The sequence below is a fragment of the Zootoca vivipara genome, chromosome Z1, assembly GCF_965207765.1.
Source record: "Zootoca vivipara chromosome Z1, rZooViv2.hap1.1, whole genome shotgun sequence".
Lineage (NCBI taxonomy): Eukaryota > Metazoa > Chordata > Lepidosauria > Squamata > Lacertidae > Zootoca > Zootoca vivipara.
In genome coordinates this window covers 57,910,331-57,937,263 of record NC_142583.1, presented here as the reverse complement: position 1 = coordinate 57,937,263, position 26,933 = coordinate 57,910,331, and the positions used below count along the sequence as shown (strand labels likewise).

Sequence of the window (26,933 nt, the reverse complement as noted above, 5' to 3'; positions counted from 1 at the left end):
GGGTAGCTATTTCAAATGCTTGGAGGATTTTTTTAATTTATTTTTTCCTTACAAATGAGAGCAGCTTGTAAACTGGCAGCATTGTCTTACATTTAGCCTGTTTGAAGGCTTGAGAGTGAATGACAGAAGAAAACACTGATAAATTCTTAGGCTCTCCCAAACATTCAGAAGTTTTGGAGTTCCTGCCAATGACAGATGGTTTCTCTTCGCTCATCCCTTGTCTTCTTGACAGCATTTTCCTGCACTCTGCAGAATCTCTCCCCGATGTGCATTCTGTGGAAAAATAATAATGTGCTTCCCTGCTCCATTCACTTTTGTGCTCCTTGGTTGAGTGGCGTCCATATCTGATGGAGTGTGAAGTCGTCTTCACAATGCAGCGTGCCAACCTGATGTATTCAGTGATTAATCAAAAGCATCACTAACGGTACTTCCTGGGCTTTTGTTTTTAAGAAATAATGATTTCCATTTCAAATCTGCCATATATTTGGGGTCCTGGTCATGAACAAGTTGGCAGAGGAGTGGAGGGTTGGCAGGTAAAACCTAACCCACTGGCTTGTGGCCAAGTCAACATCATCATCATATTATTATTATTATTATTATTATTATTATTATTATCATCATCTCAAAGTGACTTACAATATACTGTATAAACAAATACATACATCAAAACCAGTGTGAAAGAAAACAAATAAAAATATAAAAGGCAATCCTAATTTGAAAAGGCAAGATTAAAACATCCCACCCACTCAAGAAGGCAACAAATAATTAAAAGCCAAAGGCCGGGAAAATGCTATTCCTCAACACTCCTCATACACACACACACACACACACACAGAGAGAGAGAGAGAGAGAGAGAGAGAGAGAGAGAGAGAGAGAGAGAGGATGGAGAAAGATAAAGCACAGTCCGTTTAAACCTCAACAGTAGAGAGGTGAACAGGACAAAAGGGATCTGATGATGTTTCTTATAAAAAACAAAACAAAAAACAGTTCAGATTTGACTTGACCAAGAGAAGTGAGTGCCATAGTTCACACATGTGTGCACATGCTGTTGAATTTAGTTGACTGGTGGTGCAACTCAAGAGCCTTGGAGTGACATTGGAACAAAAATATGTCTTAATCCAGAACCTTTTCAGTTCAGAGATATTTTCTTCACCACTTTTTTTCTGTGGTGCTGATGCTGGCTAATTCTGATGCCAATTTTACAAAGGAGATTTGGAAACAGAGAAATCAGTATTTCTTAATAATTTATTTATTGCAGTTGTGTCGCATTTTTTCTCCAAGGAGCTCAAGATGGTGCACAGAGTTCTCCCCCTCCTTATTTAATCCACCAAACAACCTGGTGAGGTAGGTTAGGTTGAGGAGCAGTGGCTGTCCTGATGTTGCCTAATGTTGCCCAGTGAGCTATATAGCTGAGCAGAGAGTTGAACCCTGATGTCCAAGGTCCTAGTCCTAAACTCTAACCATTACTCCACACTGGCTTTCATTTTGCTTGAGGCCTTTCAACACATCCATGGCTGTGCAAGGACTAGTCTTCTAGATCCCTGTCTACTGAACCATCCCAGCTGTTAGAAAAGCAGCAACAACAGTTGCTCACACACTCAGCTGGAACAAGCTGCAATCACCCGCCCAACATACCTGCTGCACGCTTGATAAATCATCAGTGTGAGACTGTTAATTTATCAGTTTTGCTCATTACAGGCATGCTGTAAATAATTTCCATCCCTTTATGCAATTAAAAACCAAACCTGAAATCCACAGTAGATCTTTACCTTGGAGGTGCCAATCAGATGTTTGGTAATTAAGTGGATGATTTATTTTTCCTTGCTGCAGAGATTCCAAGCTACTCCTGCTTAGTTTGATATGTCTTAAGGCCTTTTGTTTTATTTTGAAAGCAAGATGCTTAGGCATGTCTGAAAACTCTTCAGATTTCCATATGGATTTGTGGAAAGGGCTTGCCAGGGGTTAATGTTGCTTCACTTCATATTCTGGGGAAAAGGTTTAGGTCTTAGAAGCTTTTCCAGCCCTCATTAGGAATGCATTCTCTAGTTTAGCTCCATGGTGTATGTGTTATTTTCCCTGTTCAGCTCAAGATGTGACTTGCATAAACAGCACCATCACAGGATTTTTGTCTCATATGGAAATTTTCAATCTGTCCCTCCTCTTTATATGTACAGAGCACTACTTACTGTCACAAAGCCAACAATGTAGACAAATGAATTCCAAACATGCACAACCATCTGAGGTGCAGGCCATTAAACTGCTGGATGCCTTTATATGCCCTCTACCAAATGGATTTCTCCATGATTTGTGTCACAAATGCTTTTTATTATTGCTCCCCATTGCCTTATGAAGCCATACGGATCATATAGAAGTGGAGGGGGGAGTCCCCCCCCCACTGCCCTTCATAGGAATAAAAGAACCAGTGAAAAATTGCCAAACAATCCCACCCACCTTTAAAAAGTGCAACTGCATGGCTTGCCAAGGATCATTTTGTGCCCATTTTGCATTACCATTGGGGTGGAAATGCTAAAAGAAAAGAACCCGGGGCTTTGGGATCTGTTCATGCAATGCAAAATTCAGATACAATTCAGGCAAAGAGCAGTGGTGTTGGTTATGTCATGTGTACCAGTTGAAGGGAGAATGATTCAAAATGGTGCTAAGAAGCTTTCTTCTTGGTGCACTTTTATTGAAGATTTTATATGTAAATTTTTATGTTGACGATAGAAGGCTATGCCTTTCTTAGTGTTTTCTGGAAGGTGGGGTGGTTCTAAGAGTTTGGAGGGGTATTTTTATGCTAGTGGTGCTTTGCAGACCTGCTGGAAATCAGATCTCTACAATAGCTCCCTGCTGCGAAGCTTAATTATATCAAGCCTGTTAGATAAAATCCCTGCTCAGCTATGGAATTCACTTTATGTCTAAGCTATTCCTTATAGTTGTTTTGCAACTCTAGGCTTGCCAGAGTAAAGGCAAATTTCATATGTAACAAATCCAGTAACCTTACTATTTATTTTATTTATATCTTGCTGTTCTCTCAGTGCAGGAATCAAAGCAGCTCACTGCATAAATCAAATTAAAAGACACAATGAATATAAATAAAATAAAATATTAAACTCAATTAAATAAGTTACCCCATTAAATTGAAAAACACCACCTAAAATGCTTAAAACCATTTCAAAGACACACACACACTACAGCATCCACACTCAGAAGATTCTGCCACAGCAGCTAGTGGTGAAAAATATCTTTGCCTGCTCACAAAAGGAAAGCAGGCAGGGGAAGGGAGTTCCACAATTTAGGAACAGCCACTGGCAAGCGCCTCTCTTGTATCATGACCAAACATGCCTGTGAAGGTGGCAGGACTGAGAGGAAGGCCTTCCCAGAAGATCATAAAAGCTCAGGCATGCTCATATAGAAAGATAGTCCTTCAGATAGCCTAGACCCAAGCCATAGAGGGCTTCAGGGCCGGCTCTAGGTAGACCCCCGGTTGCGCGGTGTGCCAGGGCACCGGGCTGGCAGGCAGGGCGCCGCACGGCAAAGCCGCACGGCAACCATGCTGCGCCCTGCGAGGGTGGGGGCGCCAGAGCGATCTCCGCCCCTCAGTGCCAGGGTGGCCGACCTGCTCGAGACTGCCCTGGAGGGCTTTATAAGTCACCACCAGCACTTTGAAATGTGCCTGGAACTAAAGGCACTAAAGGCTTTTTTTTGTTCTCCCTGTACCCAGCTCTGGTCAGCAATTTGGCCACAGCATCTAAAAGCAGCCCATTGTAAAGCACATTATGGTAATCCAAATGGGATGTAACTAATTTACAGGATGCAAGTAACTATGTTTACCCCTCTCCCTCTCCAAAGCTGAGTACTCCAAAGCTGAGTGCTCCAAAGCACCCTTACTGGTTGGTGGGGAGTGCGTCTCATTTAAATAATTGTGTACTTTATTTCTGAGTAGATGTGTCTTAAGATTCCACTGCCATTTAGGAAGCCATCTCCCAGCCTCATTCTCCTCCCATCCATCTGCTCTCAGACTTCTAGTGCTGTTTTTAACTGGAACAGCAAGCCAAAATCCACACGTTCTGATTTCTTGAAGACCATGTTGCCCTTTTTAAAGTAGGGAACTGTTTTGCAGTTCATCACTAGCTCTTCCCTGTAATATTAAGATGTGTATTAAAACGACATTTTTAAACTTCTCATTTAAAGGGGAGGGGAGAGGGATTAGCATTTGAAAAATATACAGAAAAGACTTATCCTCATGTTGTGGAACATGTCAGATACCAGACAGGCAGTGAAAGTACACAAAAGGGTGGATCCTAGAGAAATCTGCTTTGTCGATGATGGAGACAAAGAGAGTGGAGCAGGAGGTAGCCAAGAAACTAGCCATGGAACCTGAACAGTGTCTGCCAATCAGAGAAGAAACTACTGGGTGAAATGAACAAATGATCTTGAATAAGCCAACGTTGTACGTGCCTTCTTTCTAAATGATGGTGAGACTTGAAAGAGCCTGTAATTTAGTCCGGTAACCTGTCAGCACATAGTAAGAACATAAGAAGAGCCTGCTGGATCAGACCAATGGCCCATCTAGTCCAGTATCCTGTTCTCATAGTTGCCACTTAGATGCCTGTGGGGAACAAGAGTCCTCTCGCCTCCTGTGGTTTCCAGCAACTGGTATTCAGAAAAACATTACTGCCTCTGACCATGAAGGCAGAACATCGTGGTAGCCCTCTCCTCCATGTATGTGTCTAATCTTTTAAAGCCATCCAGGCAGGTTGATGTCCATCACTGTCTCCTGTGGGAGTCAATTCCATAGTATCTTCTTTTCTCTCTTCTGTAGTAGTGATCATAAGTTGAATGGATGTAACAGAACTTGGCAGAGTCTCTAATACTGATGGAAACTCTGAACCTCCTCTTCGGTTTTGCGATAAATAAATAAATACCATGAGGAAAACCCGCTCACCTGTTTCATGCCATGCAAATGACTCATGAGAGTTTAGCAAAGTGGACTTCTTCTTTGTTTCCCTAGTGACTATTCATTATCATAACCCCATTTGCTCTCCCGCCTCCTTGATGATGTTGTGGTAGACTAAACTCAGAGAGTCGGACACGACTAAATGACGAAACAACAACAACAACAACAACAAACTCAGTGAAGAATCCTGCAAGCTCAGGGAAAAGACAAGGGCATGGAAGAACATTAGGCCATGAATTTAAAAGGGAGACCTTGTCCAAGAAATATATAAATAAATAAATACAGAAAGACTGCTCCACTAACAGACACCATGCATCCATTTTTGCAAACCTTAAAAAAATAAAAATAAAGCCACATGAAAATTTGCACTGGAACTGTATGCACTTTTTTGTTAAAGAACGCACGGTGTACACATTTTGCATGTTTGCTTACATTTAAATGCATTTCCTCCTGAAATAAGCTTTTGTGTACATATTTAAAACTGAAACTGTGTTGCAAAATTCTGAGAAGTGGTGTGTCATCCAATAGCTGTTCCCACACAGAAATCCAGGGCCAGTAAATAAAATTAGGTCAGTTCATTTTAAATTATGGACCACCTCCATCACTAGACTTGTGTGTATGAGGAAGGGAGGGAATGAGAGAGGGAGGAAATTGGATGCGGTCCAATCGCCTTCTAAATCCAGCCCGCAGATGGTCCAGGAATCAGCATGTTTTTACATGAGTAGAATGTGTCCTTTTATTTAAAATGCATCTCTGGGTTATTTGTGGGGCCTGCCTGGTGTTTTTACATGAGTAGAATGTGTCCTTTTATTTAAAATGCATCTCTGGGTTATTTGTGGGGCATAGGAATTCATTCATATTTTTTTTCCAAAATATAGTCCGGCCCCCCACAAGGTCTGAGGGACAGTTGACTGGCCCCCTGCTGAAAAAGTTTGCTGACCCCTTTTGGCCATTAAAAAAAGAAAGAAAGGTTGATTTTGAATGCAAAGGGGCCCATTGTTCTCCATGGTGCTGGAAATGCACTTATAATCCCACATTTGATTAGCAATGCCTGAAAGCAGCCCAAATGCTTGGGCAACATTTTGCTCAAATGATCTCTCCCTCCCTCTCAGCTGAATAGCAAAGGTCTTTTCAGACCCGATGCCTTTATCATTATTTATTTACTGCTCCATCACCACCACCCTGCCACTCCTGCCCCGGCTTGGTCATTTGTGGGAAGCATCTATTTAATAGTCATTGGCTTTCATGTAGAAAAGATGACTGATGGCTGGTTTGTTTTCTATTTCAGGTCGTGGAAGCCAATTTGGTTGCTTTTGACTGTCACTGGATCATTATAAATGAGGTAACTGTCAGCTGAACGTGAGTCCTGTTTTTATCCATACTGAGAGCTGGCCTTGACATTGCCAACAAGGAGCAATGTAACGGGAGCAGAGTTCAGGCATGCTAGTGGGTGGGAATTGTGGTGGTTGTTTAAAAAGAGAGAGAGAGGTGAAAATAGAATTGAAAAGACTGTGGAGCTGAATAACATAAATGAAAAGCACCTCCCTGCTGAGTATGTTTAGTTTCTCTCCCCACTCCCACTTCTTTTAGCTGCAGTTCTTATTTTGGGGGATGTTTTAAGATAAAAAATGAAAACTAACAAACCATCCAAAAACCAAAGGCAATCTTCCCTTTGTGAGTCTAATGAATCTTTTCAGTGGTGTTTGCTTGTTCTCCTCTACTATCCTTAATTACTTTAAGTGGCTCAGTGCAAGCTGGAGAAAGATATACCTAATGAATTCCCATAAATTCCAGTGGAACTTAAATTGAAGCCTACATCTAGTCAAGGAGGGAGAATTATTTTGAGCCTGCAGGCCAACTTTCCCTGGCCTTGGTAAGCCAGAGTTGTATTTCTAGTGCCCAAAAAACATCTACTCTTATCACTGTTTTGATGTGCATGCCTGGCTCACAAATGATCCAGCATGGTACTGGCTCCTATCAGTCACATCATACCGAGCAGAAACCTTTGCCCAAACAAGGAGAAAGTGGGTGGCTAGGCCTCCGCCTCCAAAACTAACCCAGGCCAATGAGTATCTCCCTCTCTTCATTTGGGGAGAGAATGGTTGCATTCAAGTGCCACACCAAATCACAATTTATGAAGTCAAACCAGTGTTTTGTTTTTCACTCTGAATCTATGTCAGCTCACAAACCTTGGCTTGAGAGGGAATGTCAAATCAGGATAACAAGACATGATTTGAAGCTGGTTCACCTGCCACAGTTTGCCATTGCATCTGAATTCAGAAGCCACTGGCAAGCCACATCTGGAAGCTGTTTGGTCCACTGTAAGAGGCTGCTGCAGTCCAGAGTAGCGTTTCTCTCCTCTTCACTCCAGCACAGGAGTGCAGAGGGAAGATACACTGCTCATTTACTTTTCTCAGAAGGATCCTTGGAAGAGTAAAAAAAAATAAAAAAATAGTGCTTCCCACTCCTCCACGTGCTGCTCAGCTGCTGGTTCTGGGAGCTGAAATGCCGTTAACTCCTCTGTATGCAACTTAGCAGCTCCAAAGCACATCAAAGTGCAAGTAGATAAATAGGGACCGCTCTGGCAGGAAGGTAAACAACGTTTCCATGCACTGCTCCGGTTTCACCAGAAGCGGTTTAGTCATGCTGCTCCACATGACCTGGAAAAACTTTCTGAGGACAAACGCCAGCTCCCTCGGCCAGTAAAGCGAGATGAGTACCGCAACCCCAGAGTCGTTCATGACTGGACTTAACTGCCAGGGGTCCTTTACCTTTACCTTTATGGCTTCCTCAGCTGAAACATTTGCAGTGGAGGAAGCCAACAGTGGTCAAAGCGCTGTCAATGTAGAAGTAAAACTAAAATCATTTTGGGTGAGTTCTTTTAAGAAACATCTCATAAATGAGCAAAGTTAAGAAGAGGCTACCAACCCAAGACTTGCAGAATTGCAGCAGGGCCCCCCCAATTAAAATAACCAGATAAAAAGGTATCTTTTGGATGGGTCTTTGGGGGCCACATAAAAGCTTTTGGGGAGCTGTACACACTCTGTGGTCTGCAGGTTAGCCACCCTTGGGTTAGTACATCCGAACTGGCTCACTATGTACTTTTTTTTTGCAAATGCCATAGTGTGCAGTGCAGTTGCTTTCCACATACTTATTTATGTATTTTAAAATCCACTTAGAATGGATAGGAACCACTCAAATTTCCTTTAAAAATCATTTTGTCACTGGCACAGACTATAATATCGCAAAATCCTATTCAGTTAGGTTGTTCTAGTATGATGGAGCATTGACTTGTTTTTTTTATAAAAAAATGAGTAATTTATTATGTCCACGTTACATGATTTTAATTAAGTGAGGCGGCAATTGGTCCCCAGTGTAAAGTGAATAGCACCTACTCTACCTGTATCTTCCACATCAAGTATTGTTTGGAGAAATCCTGTGCATATTCCTTGATCTGTTTTTGATTGCCGCAAACATCTGCTTTGTTGTTTAATTATTAGATTGTCTTAATTGCATCACACTACAATAAATTATCTTAATCAGGGTCTATCTGCTTGTTTTGTTAATTTATGTTTCAGCAGGAAATCTGAGCTTTAAAGCAGCCCCCTTTATGATGAGATCATGATTTTAAACTGCCTATGAGAATCATGGGTGCAAAATCTAGAAACTCGTTTCTACAACTAATCTAGAAACTGGTTTCTACAACTGAAAATTTCAAATCCTGCAATTGGACAATTTTTCAGCTGTAACACAATTTGTGCAAATTCATTGGGTTGTTGTTGTTCATTCTACTGCATATTTTTTTCCATTTATTTAAAACATTTCTATACCATATTTCATCTGAAATGATAAGTTTAAAAATCTACAAGGCAAATATACATTTTTTAAATAAAAACTTTAAACTAAAAATTAGAAACACACCAGCAAGTTAAAAGATAATTTCAAGGAAACCAATGTAGGTGCCAGATAAGCATCCTTAAGGAAAGTATTTGTGATACCACGGCCTAAAAGGACCCATCCCTTTACATTTTTATACTGAAGATCTGGGAAAGAAACTCACTGAGTTTCATGGGGAAATGCACTGCAAGGTGATAAGATCTGTAAGAATTACAGACAGCGGGGAATAGCTTAGAATTGTGCTAAATAATGAAGTCTAATCTTAGGCTTTTGAAAAGTCTCCCCTAGGCAGGCTCTTCTACAGTAGAATCTGAAATACTTCTGCCATTGGATTCCCAATACTGTAATGCCACAAAGGCAAACTTAACTTGGTGTATAACAGTAAAGCCCAGAAGCAGAGTTCAACACGCTCTGAAGCTCTGAATTGCCATAATGGGCACATAGCTTAGATGAGGTTAGCCTAAGGCTGGAAAACTCAATCACTGGATGTGTTTTCCAGATTGGAGGGATCTGAATGTACCTATAGGGCTGGGGGAGTTATGTTGTTGCTATGTTCTGTATGTTGTGGATTTATACTGCAAATCTCCCTGTGATATTCAAATGAATGGTGGTATATAAAGTTAATAAATAATAAGGAGCATGTTCTCTTTGAAGCACTGATCTCTGACACATAAACACACTCATTCTAATCACATATATTCTAGAGCTGAGTATTAACAATGAATAAGATTCTTGTTGGGCAGGACTGTGGGAAGCCTTTTTTTAAAAAAAGGAAGGAGGGATTAAGTGTGGGAGAGGAGACAACACACAGGTCTTATAAACAGGAACAGCTCACAGCATTGCTTTCTTGACCAGCTTAGATGCAGGCCACCAGGTCCAATTTTTAATGTTGTCAGTGATGCCTCCATCTGCCAGTATTTTTTCCCCATATGTCATCTAGCCTCTAATGGTCAAAGCATCAAAAATCTCTTGCAGTTGGCAGACCGGGGGTAGGCATGGATTCAAAAGATCAAGCAACCAAACCAGTTTATCTGTTCCCAAATAAGAGGGATATTTTAAAGTAGGGAACCCAGAAAAGATGGCCTTTCTTCTCACTCTGCCCAGATTAACTTTGGGTCCTTTGTGCAAAAGGGCTGTAGCTCAGGGGTAGAGCATCTGCTCTGCATGCAGAAGGTCCCAGGTTCAATCCCAGGCATCTCCAGGTAGGTCTGGGAGAGACCCCTGTCTGAAACCCTGGAAGTCACTCCCGCTGAGTGTAGACCATTCTTAGCTAGAGGGACCAATGGTCTGACTCAGTAGAAGGCGGCTCCCTTCGTTCTTTCCTCTGTTTCCTTCCCGTTTCCACCCACCCACCCACCTTGGGATTCCTGCCTAAAATTTGTTTTCAAACATCACCTACAGTATTCAGTTTTATCTCTGCAAGGTGCAGAGGCCAGAAGTATAAGAGACTGGCGGAGTTCCAATAAAACTTCACAGAGCACAGTAGGGACCCTTGGGGCTGAACGTTGCCCATCGCATGTTTCACGGCGCAAGAGACTCTTTTTTAAAAGTAAAACTAAGATTCCAACACTTTGGTGACTTGTCAGTTCCCATTAGAAACTCCGAAGCAGCAATTTTAATGAGAGCTTTTAAACCACAAAAAAAAGCATTTGGTACCACATATTGCCCACTCTTTTTCTATATACTATGAACTTCAGCGGTTTTGTTTGCTCACTTTGAGATGTGAGAATATGTGGGAAATCTTTACTTGACCTGCTATTTTAAGTAATGCAGTGTATCAGTGCTCAGAACTGCAGTATACTGGAAAATAAGGTGCAACAGTGATTTTTTATTTATTTCTTTAAAAAATGTTTCTTTTGTATTAAAGTCTTTGTGTATGCAATTGCTCTGTTTCTTAGCAAGCAATCTTTCACTTTCTAATCCAGATCAATGGAATAGAGAATAGGGTTTTTGTGTGTGTGTTTGCCCTGCTTACTGGATCTCAAAATGTGTTTTTATTATTAATAGTATTTTAAGCTTTAGACAAGCTCTTGAGTAACAGAAACATGGAGAAATGATTTAGTTCCACCTCTTCAGTGTTCCATTTCTCCAAAGATTAGTTGCCCCAAGACAGTTTGATGGTACTGGTGAGTGGACCTCCAGGACTGGGAAAGATTAATTGTCGATCACAGGGATGTGGAATCATTTTCACCTGAAGGCTACATTACCCAAGTGAAAAGCTGTCAGGGTTCAAATATCAGCATTGGGACCCGATCTGCATACAAATGTATCTTAACTCTAAGGCTGGAGGAGAAATTCACATCTAAAGGTATACTTACTAACTCACTTTCCACAACAAAACCCAAACTGAAACATAAACCACTCTTCAAAACTTGCATTTCTCTGAATTTTGCAATACAGTTGTCCAGCCAAGTAATGTGTAGAATACAGTGGTACCTCGGTTTATGAACACAATTGGTTCCGGAAGTCTGTTCATAAACTGAAGCGTTCATAAACTGAAGCGAACTTTCCCATTGAAAGTAATGGAAAGTGGATTAATCTGTTCCAGACAGTCCGCGGGGTACTTAAACGGAAGCGTTCATAAACTGAAGCGAACTTTCCCATTGAAAATAATGGAAAGTGGATTAATCCGTTCCAGATGGGTCCGTGGAGTACTTAAACTGAAGCATTCATAAACTGAAGCATGGGTGTAATTGGTTCCGGAAGTCTGTTCATAAACTGAAGCATTCATAAACTGAAGCGAACTTTCCCATTGAAAGTAATGGAAAATGAATTAATCCGTTCCAGATGGGTCTGCGGTGTTCATAAAATGAAAATTCATAAACCGAGGTGTTCATAAACCGAGGTTCCACTGTAATGCATATACTGGAGTAAACCCCACTGGTTTCACATGTACAGTAATGGGATCTGAACCATGAGAACAGAATAAAATTAATTAAAAATTAATTAAAGGTGTAAATAAAACAAAAACCATCCAACATAATTTATACTCTACAACAGCACAGTTGTGAATCTCTTCTGTGCTGGGCTTATAATGCCTCACTACAGTGGCAATGCATATATTGCCAATACCACCTTAAGTCTTCTTTTCACTGAATTTTAGTCTCAAGATAGTTTGTAAAATGTACGATGTGTCTTAGGGCCAGCAACTGCCAGAAAGCAAAGGAAGAAAATAAAAAACCGTGAATTCTAATTAAAATGCACAAAAGTGCTGAATACTGAAGAAACAATGCTCTCTGCTTTTGGGGAGAGACATGATAAATGTTTGCACAGCTAAAAGTCAGAAATTCATAGAAAATAGAACTTGGCAGTGGAGCATTGCATAGTCATGTGAATATGAAGTTTTGCAGAATGACAGCTTCTCAGTTACTGCAAAGGCAAGCATCCTAGTTCAATCATATTGTACTGCATATCATGAGGTTTTTTTTGTGCATGCAGGACAGCTGTCCCAGACACGACCATTCATGGACTGGGAAAGCTGGGCCACAGTAGTTCTTGCATTTGTAACTTCTGGATTGGAATTGCTGCAATGGGCTGTATATGGGGCTCCCTTGTGTTTCAAGTATATGATATCTGCACTTGATCCCGAAGCTGCTGTTAGTGCAGAATGCTGTACCATGATTACTGACAGGTGTGAGACTCCATCAGCAGGTACACTTCTGCTCAGAAACTGGCACTGGTTGCCTATTTGCTACCAGGTCAAGTTCAAGGTGTTACTGTTATTATAGAAATCCCTTAACGGTGTGGGATCAGTTGGTTTGCATGATCATCTTACTCTATATATGCCCACTCGATTGCTTTGATCTGCGGAACTGGGGGAGGAGTGGAGGAGTGGAAAGGAAGGAACGCAATGCAAAGAAGAAGGAGAGTAGATCCACTGTGCTTATCTGCATGCACAAGGTTTTGAACATGTGCAAACTAGGATGATGCAGATGACACAGGAAGGCTGTTATCCACCTCTCATCTTAGCACTCTTGGGGATATTTGATTCTGCACTCATAGCGAAATGGTTACCTGCTTCTTAACACAGGTGCCAAAAGCTATCTGCCATTTATCTTTGTATCGCTTTTCTGCACCTTCATATGCAGAGCTACTGTGGTGCGTACGTCTTAGAGTGTGAGCATCTGGATCATCCTGAGATGTGTAACAAAACAAGACAATAATGATTGATTTGCAGTGAGCTTAACCAACTTCTTTCCAGTTGAATTAAACAAAAAAAAATGCTTGTAAACCAATGGTGTTATTAAGGTTCTTTAAAACTTCTCTCTTTAATTGTATTGCAAGTTTTTTTAAAAAAGAATTGTTTGCATTTTGCAGCAGATAGCAACTTTCCTTCTCTCTTGTAGCTAGTGAAATGATACAGACTACATGATAAGATGGCTTCGTAAGCTGAGAGAAGCCATTATCTATGGTACATTAAGGATTAATCGACCAGAAATGCAGGATATTACACTGGACACAGCTGATGCCAGGTGTTATTTTGTTTGCAGAAAAATCTATATTTCATAAAGAACATAAATAACAGATGGCTTCAAAAATCTATGACAGGCTATGAAGAAGAATATAATAGGTTTAGTGTAGTCAAGAAGATTGATGTTTAAAATTCATGGCTCTCAGCATTTTATTTGTTGAACCATTAAAGAAATAAAATAGAAATAGCAATGCACCTGTCCTAGTTGTTCTGGAAATTTTAAGCGTAGTCCTACTGGTATGTATAACATATAGCACCACTTAACTTTATGTAGCTTTTCAGAACGTAGCATGAACTTGATGTTTGCATAAATTAATGCCAGCGCAATTGTATGAAGAACTAATAAATAATGAACAAGTGCTACAACAATAATGACAACAATATTAATTATTTGCCAAGGTGCTGTTGCAGCTACTCTTGAGTAACAACATCCAAGTCTGCTCTGTCTTTAAAAGTTTTATTGTGCATAGTATTTAGAGTGCAAAGATGGCAAAGAACATGACCTTTCAGTCACTCGCAGAATCCGGGAGTGGACGCCCCCTGTTACATGTCCAGCATAAGAGCTTGGGAACCCCAAAACGCCGCCCCCAACCTTACATTTCGGCGCACGCCTTAAATCAGGCGACGGAAGCGGCTGCCTGCTCCCCTCCACCTGTTGGTCAGGGCAAGGGCTCTCCAACATCACTGAGCCTTGCCACCTCCATCCCACTAACTTCCTCATTACCCCCACTTGACCCGCTGCTGCTGCTATCACTGGTCGAGGTGCTGGTGTGGAGGATGGGTGGAGGCTCCCTGTACTGAGGTCCCCTGACATTATTACTAGTGCTTTTTTTTCTTAAAAAATGTTTGGAGTACTTTCGTTTTGACTCAAGAAAACCACCATTTTATAGTTCAAATCAGGGAAAAGAAATACAGTAAATGGACAAAAGTACAAAGATTCACAAAATGTTTAGAGGTATGTGTACCCCTGCGTACCCCCAGAAAAAAAGCACTGATTATTACAATCCTTATTTTCAGTGTGGTGTAATGATTAGGGCAGGCATCCCCAAACTTCGGCCCTCCAGATGTTTTGGACTACAATTCCCATCGTCCGTGACCACGGGTCCTCTTAGCTAGGGATCATGGGAGTTGTAGGCCAAAACATCTGGAGGGCCGCAGTTTGGGGATGCCTGGATTAGGATTTTGGGCTAAGACTTGGGAGACCAGGCTTCACATCCCCACTCAACCAGGAAGATCACTTGGTTCCTTAAGGCTAGGCTCTATCTGTCAACCCAGCCTACTTCACAGTTTTTTGTGATTGTAAAATGGGGAGAGAGAGAACCATGCATGTCACCTTGAGCTCCTTGGAGAATAAGGTAGTACTGTATTTAAATGTAAGAAATAAAATAAAATAAATCACACATACACACACTTTATAAAGTTGTAATGCTTTACGTTTTGGATGTATTTTTTGTGCCCTATCTTGCAGGAGATCAATGATGCAGATGTGCAGGAGCTGGTGAGGAAATCCATTGGGAGGTTAACGATTATTCGTCAGAGCTTTCCTGTGCCACATAACATCAGCCAGCGTTGCTTTCGTGGAACCCACCGAATATCTTCATCACTGTGTGATCCTAAAGACCCTTTCTCCCAAAATATGGAGGTACTCTCAAATCTTATAAATTTGGTGCCCAGCAAGCTCTTTGGACCATCCCATTTAAAAAGAAAGAAAGAAAAATTGTTGGCTTTTTCCATTTGCTGGTGGTGTTGGTGTGAGGGCTGCTTGTTTTGATGGAAAGGATACTCCTTGTGTTTGTCTACATATTATTGATTAGGGGTTTGTGCATTTTTTTAGAGGAAGCTCTGAGCATCAATAGTATTTCTTCTTTGAGTTTGATATTGTTTCTCAATTTCCAAATGTGCCCCCAAGCCCCTAAAGGTTTTTGAATTGTGACATTTTAGGCTTGTATAGGACACACACACACAGAGAGAGAGAGAGAGAGAGAGAGAGAGAGAGCACACTTGTGGTCCATGATACAAATAGACCTACACATTCTGTTTCATGAAGATCACCACTTTTTAAAGGAACTGCTTATCTCTTCATTGATTACAAACATCTTACCTTGACCCAGACTTTTTAATCATAGTTCTAATGTTGGGCTTTTCCATTTGAATTTTCCCACCATCTCTGCTAAGCAGATGAGGGAATGAACTATAGCTGTCACTGAATGAATGACTATGTACTTGATCATGACTACAGTCAATCACAGAGGGGTTTAAGAAAATATATATATATAATCAATAATGATCAAGTCTGAATCAACTGATTCCCCCCCCAGTCACTTATGCCATTGTTTTTAAAAATGGTCTTTTTTAGTTGTTGCTCTGTTCTTAATGATGCTTATATTTTATTTTGCAACTGTTTTAATGCTCTGTTCTTGTGGTTATCAGACCATACGTTATTTTGAAGAATTGCTTTAAAAAAACCAGAACATAAATATCTAAAATAAATAATAAAATAATTTAAGCAGTAAAATAAAATTGAATGCTGTTGAGTCAGGTGATCTTCAAGTTATGACACCTATTGTTGCTATATATTAGGGTAGGGAACAGGATATATCTTTACAGGCCAACTGTGCCAGGAGGCTGGGGGCGCCACCTGTCAATCACTTGCCTTATTTTCTTGGATTTCCATAGCTGCCAAGTTTTCCCTTTTCTCGCGAGGAAGCCTATTCAGCATAAGGGAAAATCCCTTAAAAAAAGGGATAACTTGGCAGCTATGTGGATTTCAGACACACATATATGACAGCCTTGTATGTTAGGTCACCTCTACAACATGGTAACCTCTTGAAGTTATAGACTACAGCTCCTACCAAACTTTCATTTGACCATGCCGGCTGCGACTGATAGGAATTGTAGCCCACAACTTCTAGAGAGTGTCATATGACTACCCTTGCATTAGGTACATCATTTCACCCAGAATCAGAAACCAGATAGGATAGAAATAATTACAGGTGGAATGTTCTGCCAATAGGTAGAAACTAAGTCTGTCCCTGGGAACTGAATATAACCAACAATACAGTATGTACGGTAATGGATAAGAACTTGTGACCGAAGGCCACAAATTCACAGCATATTCCTGACAAGCATTTTAGCATATTTCCCATGCATGTTTTTCTCCAGTTTCATTGCTTGAAATCAAAGGGATTGGAAGAGCCTCCAGAAGAACAGAGGATATTAAATCAGTTAAATGTCTCAAAAATTTGGTTAGATTTTTTATGACTATGCCATGAAGAAAAATATGTATTAGGAAACTAATCCATGTCTGCCTGCATGTTAATCTCTTTAATCCTGTTTTTGATTATCCTCTTTGCCAGATCTTCAGGGCTAGCTTTCATTTCATCAGTGTTCAGTTCATATTTGACACAACCCCATCATATTTCTTTCCCCAACTGCTCTACGTCCCTGTTGACATTTGTTGCAGAGAATATTTCTTTGGTGGCTTTTGATTGGTCATTTGCTGCACTTTCAGTCAATAGGAGACAGGAGCTCCATGTAATCAAGATTTGAGAATGTTGGCACCAGCATAGCTGTAAGAACACAGCATGGAGTGTGTAGTTGTGATCCTCTAATTTGATGGGTTACAGCAGGCCCCTTTTATCCCTATACAAGAATTGCAGGAGGGGGAAAATCTCCTATCATTTTTTCTTTAAAATGCTGGTCTATCCAAGCTTCTTCCTCTGAATCATGCAAAGCTTATCACAGCATTTATTTTGAAAGCTTTTGAAGCTCGCCATTTCCAAATGGTCTCTTCAAGGTAGGCATCTGCGCAAAACTGAATACAGTGGTATCTCCGGTTATGAACTTAATTCGTTCTGGAGGTCCGTTCTTAACCCGAAACCATTCATAACCTGAGGCATGCTTTCGCTAATGGGGCCTCCCGCTGCCCCCACACCACCGGCGTGTGACTTCCGCTCGCATCCCGGGGCAAAGTTCGCTACCAGGAGCAGCTACTTCCAAGGTTCCACTGTACATAAATTCTCAATTCTTAATCTGTGATCTATTCCATACCAAGCCACATCATTGGCATATCACACCACAAACAGCTAACAATCAGCAATTAAAGGTGAAACATACTAAAAGCCTTGTAAATCTCACTTGAGACTCTTAATTCTCTTTTCAAACGAGCTATCCATTGATTCCCATTCTATAATTCAAATCCCCTGCCTTTTGAGGTAAGGGACTCTGACAAGATAGCAGGTATTTCTGATAAATGTTCTTCCCATGTTCCTCTAGATCAGCCTTCCCTAACCTGCTGCCCTCCAGATGCTGTTGGACTATAACTCCTGTCAATCACTTAAATGTTTTACTACAATCAAGTGGTATTTACATTTTGTTGAATAAATACAACAAATAAATCCCAGACACTGTGTGCAATGATCAGCAATGATGGGAGTTGCAGAACAACATCTGGGGGAGCACCGGTTATGGAGAAGACTGCCGTGAATGGATACTTTCAGACCAGACATGGGAAGGTGTAAACATTTGAACAAAACAATTTTACTCTGATTGTCCAGTCAGTTTTAAGAACCAGCAAGGCCATGAGGTAGACTGTCTTTATCGCTTTCCTGCTGCACACTAATCAGACAGACCCTGGGGTGAGGCATGCACCTCCAATGTGGCTTATAGCAGCAATGGAAGTCTCTCCATCAGAGGTGGATTTAGGGCAGTGCAAGTGGTGTGGTTATACTGGGTGTGCAGTTGAGGGGGGCATCTTCTGGCTTTGGGAAGGAGGTATAAGTGCTCTGATGGGGTCCTTCCTCCTTCTCAAAGCTGGGCAAGTGCTTACCAGGCCTTGCAAAGGAGATTGAGGGAATCTAAAACCCTGCCAGAGCCTTGCGCCTCTTTCCCAAAGCACGGCTTAAAATGGTGCAATGAGGGCTGGGGGGAAGGTATCAAATGGCCTCAAACAGGGCAGCATATTAGCAATGTCTGCCCCTATGTCCCCTTCTCATGTGCCAGAAGAACACTGTATGCCTTAAGCTATCAATTCCTAGGTCCTGATCGGGATAATGACTCAAACTTATGAGTTCATTTTAATTTCTACTTTCCTTTGTAAATTCTTGCATGTTTGAGTCTGATAATTTTTAAAACATCATGGTAAAGCATTTGATTTCAAGAAACCAAGTGGTCGTAACTACACGGACTATAAATGTCCACTATTATTTAGGCTGCTTGGAACTGCTCTCCACATTCCTAGTGTGCTACCTTACTGCCTGTTACCAGTCATTTTCTGTTCCACATGCTTTCCTCCAGTCCTTGCCCAGGGTACCTCTGGCCTGCAGTCAGGCTGGAGCAGTATTTTTCAAATCAAAAGTAAGTACAGTACCTGTACTTCATACCACAGCTACTTCCTTCCATTCTTTGTTGCTCTCTGTGTCATTCCCCCCTCTCCTCCTGATTATGCTTCATGAGCACCCTAAGATTGACCATATACATGCTTCTCCTTCCTCCTGAAGTTTCCCAAAAATCAAATATTAAAAACTTTATAGTCTTGGTTCTTAGCAAGGTCATTATTGGTCATGCCCTCATTCCCCTCCTGCCCTCATTCCCCCCCAGCAGAACACTGCGGCTTCTGAGAAATGTGCATTAAATCAGTGCCTTCAGTTGAATTATACAGGCATTAAGAAACCTGTTTTGATTAGGTGTGAGAGCAATAAATATATGAAGCAATATTTCAATAATCACCATATAGCGTGTTCTGGGGTTACCATGATTAACAGAGCGTTCTTCTGAGGTCATAGGAAAAGAGTTTGGAGATGCAGAAATTAACTTGGATATGAATTATTGGTGACTGAAAATGCCATAAGTACTCATCTGAACTATTGGTAAAGGCTTAAAATATCTGTTTAATGTCTGCTGATCGCTGTTCTCTAGAGTCCTATTAACAGTTGATACATGCACTGCAAAATTGCTCCTAAATTAACAAGTATATACATCAATACAAACTGTGATGGTGTTTCAGTATTCCTCTTATACAAAGTTAAGGCACTGCATTTTTTTAAAAAAGGGGGGGGGGAGTCAATTTGTTTGGAAATGATGGTGATGGAAGCTGATGTCATTTATATGCCGAGAGCAGTCTTATTGCCTTTATGTGTCAATTAGAGCCTTATTGTCTTTGCTTCCTGGAAGTTTTAAACGTTTTTTCAAGCCCTGATTTAAGGGATTTATTGCCAAGCCTCCCAAAGACAGATGCCAAAGCTAATTCATAACAAAGCAGGTATTTCAATTGCTCAGGCCATTTTTATGACCTTCCCAGTGGCAGGTGAGAGGAGCATATGTTAAAAGAGGAATAATTTCAAATAAATTAAATTGTTAGCTTTGAAATTAATTGCTTTAACCAAAGGATTGTTAATTTTTCCATGTTTAAATGATAGTATTACAAAGTGGCCATTAAAGTGAGGGTAAAGATAGACAATTGGCAACTGAGAGGCCTATCCCCTAAAAGTTTACTTTACGGACTTGATCTTACTTGTGTGAATCCTTATCACAAAGAGCCTGTCATCAGGCTGTACCATGTCAGATGAACTGGTAGAATTCATGAATTATTTTATTTACTAGTTTTACTTTTTAAGTTACTATATTTATAGCCCACCTTTCTTCAAAGGAGCTTAAGACACAATAGATAATTCTCCCCCTCCATTTTATCCGCATTGCAACCCTGTGAGGTATTTTAGGCTGACAAATAATGACTGTCCCAAGGTCAGCCAATGAACATAGGTGCCAACTTCCAGATTGAAAAATCCGGGATTGGCAGCTGCGCGGAACCGGAAGTCGTGCTGCGGCCATTTTGTGCCTGGGCAGAGCGACACCGGAAGTTGTTTCTACGCATGCTCTGCCCTTTTCCAAAATGGCCACCGCACTGGAAGTCGCTTCTGCGCATGTCCAGAGACTCCAGACATGCGCAGAAGGAGCCTCCCTGGGCCGGTAAGAATCCGGGGATTTACGGGGTTTTTTAAAAATCCGGGCTGCCAGTGGGAAACGGCAGGAAAAACGAGAGTTTCCTGGGGAATACAGGAGACTTGGCAGCTATGCCAATGAGCTTCAGGGGTGAGTAGGGATTTGAACCCTGAGCTCTCTGGTCCAAGGCTAACACTCTTAAGTGATACACAGCAATGGGTTTCACAGCACACTGACTCAGATTAGATCTAACAAATCTCTTCTTACATAGATATGACTTAGACACCATCTGCACTATATATTCAATGTGGCATCGTACCACTTTAAACAGTCATTACTTCCCCCAAAGAATCCTAGAGGCGCTAGTCGGCTAAGGGAGACCTCTATTCTATTCACAGAGCTACAATTTGCAGAATGGTTTAATGATCAACCCCTCTTCTCATGGAACTCTGGGAATTGTGTTTTTGTGAGGGGAACAGCATTATTATTCTAACAACTCTCAGCATCCTTAACCAACTACAGTACCCAGGAATAAGGGAATATGATATAAAGAGTAGTGTTGTGCCAAAATTTTCTCCCATATTTTTTTCCCTGACCACCCTCCATTAATTAATGATAGAAGAAACTGCATTTGAAAATTATCATAGAAGAGAGAATATTTTGGTGAGATTCACATGGGTGAATCTGGCTTTTGCTGTGCTTACCTCACTTTTGAGGAAGCCAAAGAGCACTTGTGTCTGTTCTTTCATTTGTTCTCTGCAGCCTTCCCAGGTGCCCACCCTTCAATTAAAGCCCAGGGGAAGACTCTTCCAATGAGACTTTTCCAGATTAGGAAGTACAGGCAATGGAGGAGACTGCATAATGCTGGAAAAATGTTTACTGTAAGGAAAAACGCACCACTCCCAACCACCTAGTAACAGTAAGGTCAAAATTCAACCCCCTCAGAAATTCTAAAGTACTATGAGTATGAAGAAGAACTGAGACCCCTTTCACAAGGGAAGAACACTTAAGAGAAATCAGGAGACAGATTTTGGCACAGCACTAAACTAGAGGATTTCCAACAGTGGATTGGAACCTGTATATGCTGAAAAATGCAAGCTGAATTAACTCATATGCAGCCTCCTAGACTCAGCCACTTTCCAAGCTGTGAGGCTTCGTTTAAGCTACTGCCTGCCTAAGTGGTGACAGCTGGGACAAGCCACAGATGAATTCTGCCTGCATGTGTGTGCTAGCTGCTCACAATTCATTTGCTAATGAATAATAAAAAATCTCTTTGACAGATTACCAACCTCTACATATATGATACTGTGCTTTTGCTGGCGAACGCTTTCCATAAGAAGCTGGAGGACCGAAAGTGGCACAGTATGGCTAGCTTGACGTGCATTAGGAAGAACTCAAAACCATGGCAAGGAGGGAGATCCATGTTGGATACCATCAAGAAGGTACTTCAGATCCTGCCTTTCTTTGCCTTAAAAAAGATGTTTTTCCTACTGTATCTGTTGCTATCACATTTTTGTAAACTGTGTCTTTTCCCCCCCTCCAACAGCTTTGTTCATACAGACATGGAAAGCTTAATTCATAACTCTTGATACATCCACTTCTGGGCTTCTAGCGGGTTCATGTTGTTCCCTAAATTGTTGATATATTTTTTAAAAAACCACATTCTGTTTGTTGCTCTTTCCTACATTTTGCAGCACTCTGCAGTCTGGTTTTGGAATATGGGTGTGTCACATCAAGGATCTGTCCTTCAAATGGTATCTAAAGCAAAACATCTTCCAAAACCTCCTTCCCCCTCAAGAGCTTTGATTCTTTTGTGGATTCTCAAGACCATGATTTTCACTAAGCGCTTACAGAGATTATGTGGAAACTTGATTTCCTTCAAGTGCTGACCCTCCTTGTGAATGGGTTTTTCCAAGACCTGGTATATCCTGGGGAAAGTATTTGCCTGTGGGGGATTTATTGCTACATGAATAGCAGAAGCAGCTGGTTGTCCACATCAGCCATATGGTTGTGAACTTGTCAGGCCTGCAGAGATTTTAAGCACAGAAATGCTCATGTTATTTTTTGAGAGGTACGAACCAATATGACATGCAATATAACAATGTTTTATTCCAGGTTAATCAATTCGACTTTCACTAATCCTACCTCCACCAATAAACAAGCACCGAAATGGTGGGCAGATCTCTCGCCTTTTTTCTAGACAGATACCCATCCTAATCAGAACCACATAATAATTGTGCATACAACTGTATACATGAGCTGCTTCAGATACTTAGAAATGTGTTTTGAACTCTTTCTTCTTTTATGGTACATGGTTTTCCCCAAAGAATCCTGGGACCTTTAGTTCACACCCTCAAAGACCTATAATTCACAGCATTCTTAGTAAACTGCAGTTCCCAAGAACCATGTGATTTAGGTGTGCCTTAAGGATGCTGGAGCAGCGGTCGCCATTGTGGTGCCCTCCACATGTTGTTGAATTACAACTTCTGTCATCCCTGACCATTGGCCATGTTGGCAGGAGCTTACCAGGTTTTGTCCAGCAACAACTGGAGGGCACCACCCTGGCTGTCCTTGGCATGGGGCACCCTTAAATTGACACCAAGTCTGCGCTCTTTGGTAACACTAGGCAGGGGGACAGTCTGAGAGAGCTTGTCTAAGAAAGGAATGAGTTGAGAGGGAAAGCCTCAGCAGGACTCTTTTCAAGCAGGGTGTCAGAGTGGGAGGAGCCAGTAGGACCGGGACTGTCGTGCTGCTTGGTAGCAAGGACAACCTCTGACTCCTCTCTGTCTGAGTCTGCGCTCACACTGTGACTCTCAGCCTCTAACCCTGTCCTGGAAGGCCCTCCTCCTCCTGATCCCCCTTGATCACTCAGATTTCCTGCTTCTAGCACCTCCCAACTCGTCCCTTCCCCAGGTTGCTCTTCAGTGTCCTACCACCATGATCCACAATCTAAGACGTCATCTTCTGTGTCCTCCCTGGGGTCTCTTGGGCAAGCGGCACCCACCACCCTTCCTCATCAAGCCAGTCCCTGACACCTGTGTGGATACATCTAAAAGCCCGGGAGTAAGAGGAGGTAGCTATTGGCTACATTCTGTCTGTTTTAATTCTTTCTTTCTTTCTCTTTCTTTCTTTCTTTCTTTCTTTCTGCAATGCAACATCAACCCACTTTCACGCATGATAATTTTGCACTCCAGAGTTTATGAAATCCTTTGCCCTGTCAGCCTGGCTAACATTTCCTGCTATGTTCTGCCATTTTAAAAGGGGATGATTAATAAAACAAACAAACAAACTCATCCTTTCACCTTGCAGCAGTCACTCAGAGTAATGATTAATTTGTGTGAGGCAATTCTCCCTTGCAACGCAAAGAGAAATAGCTAGCCAGATACAATGTGAAAGCAGCACAAAATAAGGGCCAGACAAAATGAAAAAACAAAACACCTTTTTGTATTTGAAGGATGTAGTGGAATTTCTTCTGAACAGTTCAGAAGGTATGGAGATTTCAGAACTTACAGATTTACAGTGTTTTCATTTCCCTTCATACATATTTAAAATGTGTGTGTGTGTGTGTTTAAGGGCAGCATCTAGAAACCAGCCACAGATTCACAATTTTATAATATGGGCCTACAAGTGTGAGCTGCAGTATTTACCTCACAAAACTAACTACAGAGATATTATATGCCATTCACTCTTCTCATACTTGCACTTGATTGTTCTCACAGTATGTAACTGTCTTTTTCTATGGTCTACACTGACAATTAAATAACACATATAATTATACATACCATGCATAGCTGCCAAGTTTTCCCTTTTCTTGCGAGGAAGCCTATTCAGCATGATGGAAAATCCCTTTAAAAAAGGGATAACTTGGCAGCTATGATACCATGAGAAGTCAACAATGCATATACAGTGGTACCTCGGTTTAAGTACACAATTGGTTCTGGAAGTCTGTACTTAACCTGAAGCAAACTTTCCCATTGAAAGTAATGGAAAGTGGATTAATCCGTTCCAGAAGGTCTGCGGAGTAGTTAACCTGAAGCGTACTTAACCTGAAGCGAACTTTCCCATTGAAAGTAATGGAAAGTGGATTATTCCATTCCAGACGGGTCTGCGAAGTACTTAAACTGAAAGTACTCAAACCAAAGCGTACTTAAACCAAGGTACGACTGTAGTTATTTCATACTCCTTTCCCTTGATCATATTACGATTTGCATGTTCAGACCCAGAGACGTCCCCCCTAAATAACGACACATTTGACTCAATTTTAGTTTTGGTTTTTGGCAGAATTTATGCCACAACTTTATTGATTACATAAAAGTGAGTGGTTGCATAGGCTCTGGTTTGACTAGCTCCCTTCACCCTTGCAGGTAGCGCTGACCCAGAGCTCTATCATAGGTCAGCCAAGGGTGAACACCTGAGGCAGGTGAAAAGCCTGGGAACAGACTCTGTTCACTCCCCAGATGCTCTCCTGGACTCAGTCATGGGCACAACCCCCTTTCGGGGGTTGACCAAACCAAGTAGAGTCCATGGATTCCTTTAATTGAATACCCTTCACATAGGGATGGTGAGACTGTTCTCCCATCCCTATCACATGAACCAGTGCCTATCCACAATCTTACAAGTTGTGACAATTGCTACACGGCAGGCGAAACCCAAATGGCAACAGCCAATCAGCCAAGTGGGAAAAATTCCTGCCGTTCCCCTGTCCCAACGACAGACGACACATGACGGCATAGCAAGGTCAATCACAAAATGCCCTAAAATTAGGGAGAGGTGAGTGGGTGTTCTGATGCACAAGCGGCAAGAAGAAGCTCTGGGACACGTGCATGGGTTTATATAGGTCCCTCGATCCATTTAGACTGCACCCCATTGGCCAGATTAAAACCAGCAATGAGGGACCTACCAGTCAGGTGTTGTGGCTATCGAATGGACCCACCCACAACCAGGAGGTCAGTCTCCAGGTCTCACCGCAACACGTGCCCTCTTTTAGGGAGGACAAAATTTGTGGGCTGATTCTCATTGGGTAGTAGCAGCCAGCCAGGTTGATCCTACCTGTCCTCAGTTGGCAAATTTCAAGGTGTCATTACAACTACGAAGGGTCAATTATTTTGTCTATAATTATGTTTTATCTTTGTTTAATATTACATTTATATCCTACCTTTCCTTCAAGAAGCTCAAAGGGGTGTACATTTTTCTTCCCGGCTCTGTTTTACCATCACAACAATTCCTATGAGGTTGGTCAGGTTTGAGAGACTGAGTGGCCCAAGGTCACTAAGTGAGCTTCCTGACTGAGTGGGGAGTTGAAGCCTGTTTCTCCCTCCAATCCCCTTGCCGCACTGACTGTCTTTTAACAAACCTGAGGTTTCTATTTGGATCGTCTGTCCCAAACACCAAAATGCCTTAGGATATCTATGATGGTAGCTCCTATGCAAGTGCATTTGGAACAACAGGCTCTTGATGCATTTGTTCTTTGCGGATTTCAATATGAACTGACCTGCTTTTCATCTCTTGATGTAATCTGTACATACCGTAGCTTTCTTCTGGACTTCACACTTCTCTGAATTTTGCAATGTACTTGGCTCAAACAAAAACTATTAAAATGTACTTAAAATATGCATATTGTTAGATAAAACATTTTTGAAGGGTGTCTTTTGAGAGAAGTATATTTAAAAATGCATACAAATATATGCATACAAATACACACACACACACACACACACACACTTATTTAAATGCAGGTTTTCATGCAGATTTTTAAAAATTAAAAATGCAGATTAATGTGAAAAGGGGACAGAACAGACTTATGATTGAATGCACGTGAGTGACATGGACCAGAAATGGACTGATATATCTCTACTTTGAACCAGAAAACTTTAATTACCACCTTCTTCCCGATGCCCCAGGATGCCTATTCTTTATAAAGAGAATCTCTTATTCCTCTCCTAAGACAAATTTCCCCACTTGCATTTCCACAGGAAAAAGTGCTCAGGTGATGAACAGTTTTGAAGTTCTGCTACTGCTTTGGAAGGCTAACTAGGTCTCGCCACGCGAATATTAAAAGCACAGATGCTTTCCCCACCCTTAGTATCTGGCAAGGCTCTCCCATTCTTTGGCCCCTCCAGTCACTCTTGGCAAACCATCTGTCTACTGAAGGATTTCAGACTTCTTTTAAGCCATTGTATTTGCTACTCCCAGTGAAGCAAAATAATAGCCACACACTTTTATACTTCTCTTTTTCTGTGCCCAGAACACAGGTTACATCAAGCAGAATTCAATTAGGATGAGAAATAAATTGATTTTTTCATAAGGGCAGCATAATCCAAATAAGTCCCTCAACTGACAATATTAGATATGAAATTTGCAGAATATTATATATTGTTCTAATGTGTGTGTGAATCACTTCAAAGAGCTGGGGTGGGGAGGAGAGAGATCTACCTGGGGGGGATTTTGCTTCTGAAATAAGCTGCAGCAGAATTGTGCTTGATAGATAAAAGTGGCTCTTAAGGTTAGATCTCCAAGTGTATAAAACTCCGGGTGGCAGCAATAACGATTCACACATGTTCTTGGCTAGATTCTGGGCTGAGCTTTGGTTGTGGCTCCTTAGTGAGAATAATCAATTTCTAATTTCTTTTCTGGTTTCAAACTATTACCTCTGGGCTTTTGGTTTTTAAT

At 41.4% G+C, this 26,933-nt stretch overlaps 1 protein-coding gene across 1 annotated transcript in view; it reads left to right on the top strand.

The window, feature by feature from the left end:
* GRID2 (glutamate ionotropic receptor delta type subunit 2) overlaps positions 1 to 26,933 on the top strand; it is a 368,933-nt gene that overhangs the window by 63,202 nt on the left and 278,798 nt on the right. Inside the window, exons 3-5 of the mRNA XM_088660515.1 lie at positions 6,246 to 6,299; positions 14,794 to 14,967; positions 21,545 to 21,706. Of these exons, the coding sequence (XP_088516641.1) occupies positions 6,246 to 6,299; positions 14,794 to 14,967; positions 21,545 to 21,706 (390 nt within the window). The remainder of the gene's footprint in view (positions 1 to 6,245; positions 6,300 to 14,793; positions 14,968 to 21,544; positions 21,707 to 26,933) is intronic.